This window comes from Fulmarus glacialis, unplaced genomic scaffold, assembly GCF_000690835.1.
Source record: "Fulmarus glacialis isolate BGI_N327 unplaced genomic scaffold, ASM69083v1 scaffold9380, whole genome shotgun sequence".
Taxonomy (NCBI): Eukaryota; Metazoa; Chordata; class Aves; order Procellariiformes; family Procellariidae; genus Fulmarus; species Fulmarus glacialis.
In genome coordinates, this window is record NW_009185767.1 from 9,136 (window position 1) to 14,027 (window position 4,892).

At 40.0% G+C, this 4,892-nt stretch overlaps 1 protein-coding gene across 1 annotated transcript; it reads left to right on the forward strand.

Moving 5' to 3' along the window:
* Nucleotides 1-3,382: 3,382 nt before the first annotated feature.
* Nucleotides 3,383-4,249, forward strand: STX11 (syntaxin 11). Its single transcript, XM_009577677.1, has one exon. It carries the CDS (start codon nt 3,383-3,385, stop codon nt 4,247-4,249), a length of 867 nt encoding a protein of 288 aa, XP_009575972.1.
* Nucleotides 4,250-4,892: the final 643 nt, after the last annotated feature.

Here is a 4,892-nt window from a genome sequence, read left to right on the forward strand (position 1 = left end):
TAGTTTCAAATAATGTAGGCTTTTACAGCTAAGCACTCGGAAACTGGGAAACCCCAGCCTGAAGATTGTCAGTGCAACTGTAATTTGATCCTTCTGTTCACATTTAGAATTGGATTCTACTGGATCTGCTGGATCAAGGAGATCGTGGGTGATGCTGTACATATCACTGGAGATGAGCTTCTCACAAGTGGCCTCCATCCATGTGTTCATTCACTGATGTCCAGCTTGTTACTTCGCGATCTTACTCAGCAAAGTGCCCGAGGCCTGCAGCAGTGACCAAAGTCAGAAGGAGCTGACTTCTGAACGTGCCAGGTACAAAGAACTGTGCTTAGGGTGTCTCAAGTGGGCATCATAACTCATCAAGAGTGATAGTGTTGTCCTTAATCACTCTGGGCTGAAACCCGTGTCTGTGGATGGGGCTGTTAGATCAGCCCTCCCCCAAAACACTGTTACGAGTTTATGGAGCTTTCCAGGGATTTCACAGGAGAAATCCCTGAAGAAATGAACCGTAGTAACATACTAAATGAGAGATCTGTCCACGAACTGAATGATGAATATTAAATTCTACGTTGTACAACTTTTATTCAGCACATACAGACTGTAGGCAGAGACTTGGTGGAAGTGATAGGACATAGGCCAGTGTTTAATTGCATGATCTTCCTGTGTGTAGGCAGCATCACAGTGCAATCTGAGGCCATACTTGACAGCTCCTTACTCTTCTTTTAGTGCTTGACTTTTTAACCTTTCATGTTGTATCGAAAAAAATTACCGATATTTTTACAGAGATGCTGCAGAATTAGTATACACATGAACTTATTACAGCATCAGTGTTTTCACGTTGTGAATTACCGTGTATTTGCTTCTCCATTTCTTCCTATTTTTATTTTATCTAACACCTTAAAATAGTTGTGGGTGAGAAAGACAAATTGCAAGTTACACTTTTGAGTGTACGGGGAAGGAAGGTAGACCTATTCCTACAAAATTATGAGTTTATTACGCAAGAGCTCTTACTCAGTGTGGTTTTCTGTTTGTGTTTTCTTTGTCAAGCACAAAAAATAAAATGTAATTATTGTTGAGCCACTTGTCAGTCTGCTCTCTGTGGAAGGCTGATGAAATTTAGTTTTTCTCAAGTTGAAGGAATGGTAAGCACAAAGGCAACATAGTCCTGCACACACATGATTTAGTCTACACGAATGGCACCTTGCTGCTGTGGACTGTCATTTTAAAGTCATAAAAAACATTGTTTGCTGTTTCCAAATGTAGATGCTAAACACAAAAAGAATAAACTGCTGAACACAACACATGGCAGTCCAAGCATCAGACTAGAACAGATCACCAACTAGACAGATCATCAGCTCTAGGGAAGCCAGTAAGAGTCAGGAATGCAGTCAGACGAGCAATGTGACTGGTTTTCAGAGACACGTCTATATTTCAGGTGAAAAGCATCTCAGAAACAGCTAGTGATTAGACGAGATCTAAATAATTCCGAGATTGCTAGATGCCTTTGTTTGTTCCCTTTCCACGTCTAGAAAATGGTCCACTATTTCCAGACAGAAAGGGTAGATGTTCTCACTGTCTCAGTGCCTCTAGGCAAACTTGGCCATACAGTTTTAAAGCCAAGTAAACCTGACTTTTAAGCTGCACCACACATTTTTTTTTTTCCTTTTAGATGGGGATTTTTCATCTCGATGTTATGGCATGAAGTGAAAGTCTTGATTTTATTATTGCTGAGGGAGGAGGTAGAAAACCTTTCATTTCCTAAAGCTTTCTCTATATGATTGAGTTGAATCTATGTGGCTTATGTTTTAAATTCAAACAATTATCTTACGTGTATGGATTCCTGAATGAAAGCTCTTCTCTCAGGATATTAATGGACTTTCTTGGTTTACATTTCTTGTAAAATAATTGGTTTAAGTTGAAATTCACTTTTTTGCTTCAGTGTAAATGTGATCCTAATTAGGACACTTCTCAAGACCAGTATATACCCCCAATGAACTACACAAGCCCAAGAGGCTGTGTCTGTGATGGAATCTTTCCCATCTCCTCCCTAACACCTTTAACACATCTAACAATCCCATGAAACGGATTATAAACTTGCAGGTTTAATTCACATTAGATCTGGACCTATTATACTGGGAATGTATACATGTGACTTTTCTTAACCTGGGGATAACTGATGATCCTATCAAGGGATGTGTCGTTCACGGTAGATAGCATGTTTGTAAATGCTGTGAAGATACTTTAATTCCTGGAAAAACAAAACACAGAGATCTGGAGATGTCCTGCTTGGTGCTGCTTCTTAACTTGGTTTTCTTTCTTATTAATTTAAATGAGGTCATGGGATGTACAGCTTTTGTGATGGGAAATTTTCAGCTTCCTGCTTGCTGTAACACTTGGTGCAGAGTTCTTGCTGAAGCTTTCAGATTTCACTTTCTGCAAAGACTTTAAGTCTAGAGTTTCAAGTAAACAACATACTTAAAGGAGACTTATGTTTTGTTACCACGTAACTGGTCTGTACAGATTACTCATCCTGTGGCTTTTTAATGAAATTTGTAGTTAAGTACATCTGAGGCAAACACAGAAAACAGATCCTGATCTGTTACAACGGTGTTACTTTATTCCTTTAGTAGGATGTTTCCATCATACAAAAAAGAAGGGTTGGTTTTACTTACAAAATGCTGCTATCGCTGTGTTGTTTTGTTTGATGCCTGGTACAACTACGGTCAATGATAGCATCTGGAGACCCTAAACTTGCCTTGCCTTTTTTTTTTTTTTTTTTTTTTTGAATTCTATCTTGACACTTTCCACACCATTTCTTGAAACTTTTCTTTCCCAACCGTATTGGTAAATGCTATTTCTGTTTCTGAGAGGCTTCCTACTTTTCTTCCAGGAAAAGCAAGCTTAGAGGAGATTTCTCTAGTGAGCAGCGGTGGGAAGCATTCAGTTATTAACACGTCTACACATACTGATAGCTGAAGGCTTCCTATCATTTGCTCCAGAGTTTGTTTTTTTCTCCAAGTGAAAGACTGGCTTTTTTTTTTTTTGGGGGGGGGTAGGTGGGGAGGAGATTGTCTTATTATTCTTTTGGATTTGTCTTCAGGATTTGTTGTCTTCTCTCTTGCACTTTTTTAGTTCCTAAGCTTCGTAGTTTCTAGAAGAGTGTTCTAGCACCAGAGTTTTGGATCTGAAATCCATCACTGTATAAAATACTGTGAACAAATTTAAAATCTGATATTTTGGGTTATCTTTGATGTAGTTATGTTATCTATGATGTAGTTATAATTATGATGTAGTTACTAGTTATGAACTTTCAACCCTTGTAAACCAGTATTTTATTTACTTTAAACTTCTTTCCTCCTGTTCCTCTGTTTTTACAGGCAGGATGAAAGACCGGCTGAACGAGCTGCGTGAATTTGCCAGGTTACACAACCAACAGTTTTCTGATAGTGAGGATGATGAAAATTCACCCCGCGACGTTCTCCTTTATGAGACTGATTATGCCTTGGAAGTTCTTCATAAAGACATACAGAACATCCGGACAGAAAATGACCACCTAAAAGAGGATGTCAAGCGGCTCAGAAAGCAAAACAGACGCTTCCTTACTTCCATGCGCCGCCTTAGTAGCATCAAACGAGATACCAATTGTATTGCCAGAGACATCAAGGCCCGCGGAGAAAGCATCCACAGGAAACTCCAGATAATGAGAGATTTCAGCGAAGATGCAATAACAAAATATGGGGCTATGTCTGTCATTGCCAGGGTAGCGAAGAACCACTACGTTGACCTTATGCACGCATTTCAGGAAGCTATGTTTGAATACAATGCAACAGAGGTGAACCAACGGGAGAACTGCAAGATTCGAATTCAGCGGCAGCTAGAGATCATGGGCAAAGATGTTTCTGGCAACCAGATCGAGGAGATGATTGAGCAAGGCAAGTGGGATGTCTTCTCTGAGAATCTCTTGTCAGATGTTAAGGGGGCTCGCTCAGCCTTGAATGAGATAGAGACACGTCATAAGGAGCTGGTGAAGTTAGAAGGTCGCATTAAGGACGTTCACGAGCTCTTTCTGCAGGTGGCCCTGCTAGTGGAGGAACAGGCGGACACCTTCGATGTCATTGAGATAAATATGCAAAGTGTTGAGGACTATGTAGGAGACGCTAAAGACCAAGTGAAAAAAGCCTTGGAATACAGAAGAAAACACCCCCTCAGAACAATCCTCTGCTGCTGCTTATCCTGTTGCAGAAGGTGACTATCCCACTGAAGCTATCACAGACCGACTCGAATGTCTTCAAAATCAAGCATTCTTTCCAGTGACTTTTCTGTAATGACAACCCCTAGAAATGGGGGGGCTATTGTGCAGTTGTTTTTGTTCATTGCCTTTTTCCTAAATGTGCTGAAGGCTGTTCTATTTGAGAGCTCCTAGAAATGTTGATAGAACTATTTTTAATCTATTTTTAATTGAAATGTACGCTGTTGCTGTAACTAGAGGTGCAAGAAGATCTCCGCAGTGATACTTGTTTCAGATAGGCAAAAAAGAGGAATGAATGATGGGCTGCTAAGTCAGCCTAGGGAAGATGAGAAATTTCAAGAAGTAACTTTATTCTTATTTATCAAAGTGAGTCTGCAGGCGGTGCAGCCTTACCGCCTGGCGTGACACAATACACCACAGAATCAGGAGGTTTCAATTTTAACTAGTTTGGAGCCTGCTTGATACAAATACTTGAACAGATTTTTGCTCGATTCATTTGACAAAATATACTGAGCCTGTTAGCAGCAGGACACAGAACTAGTTTCTATTTCAACTTGATTTCCACCTGTCATGAATCTTAACAGAAGTAACTGCACCTTAAATGATAATGCACGTTTTGCTCCGTTTGTGTGCAAGTGATTGC

What these genes read in the sequence shown, in the direction of transcription:
- STX11 (XM_009577677.1), top strand. Translation starts at nt 3,383, where the DNA reads ATGAAAGACCGGCTGAACGAGCTGCGTGAATTTGCCAGGTTACACAAC.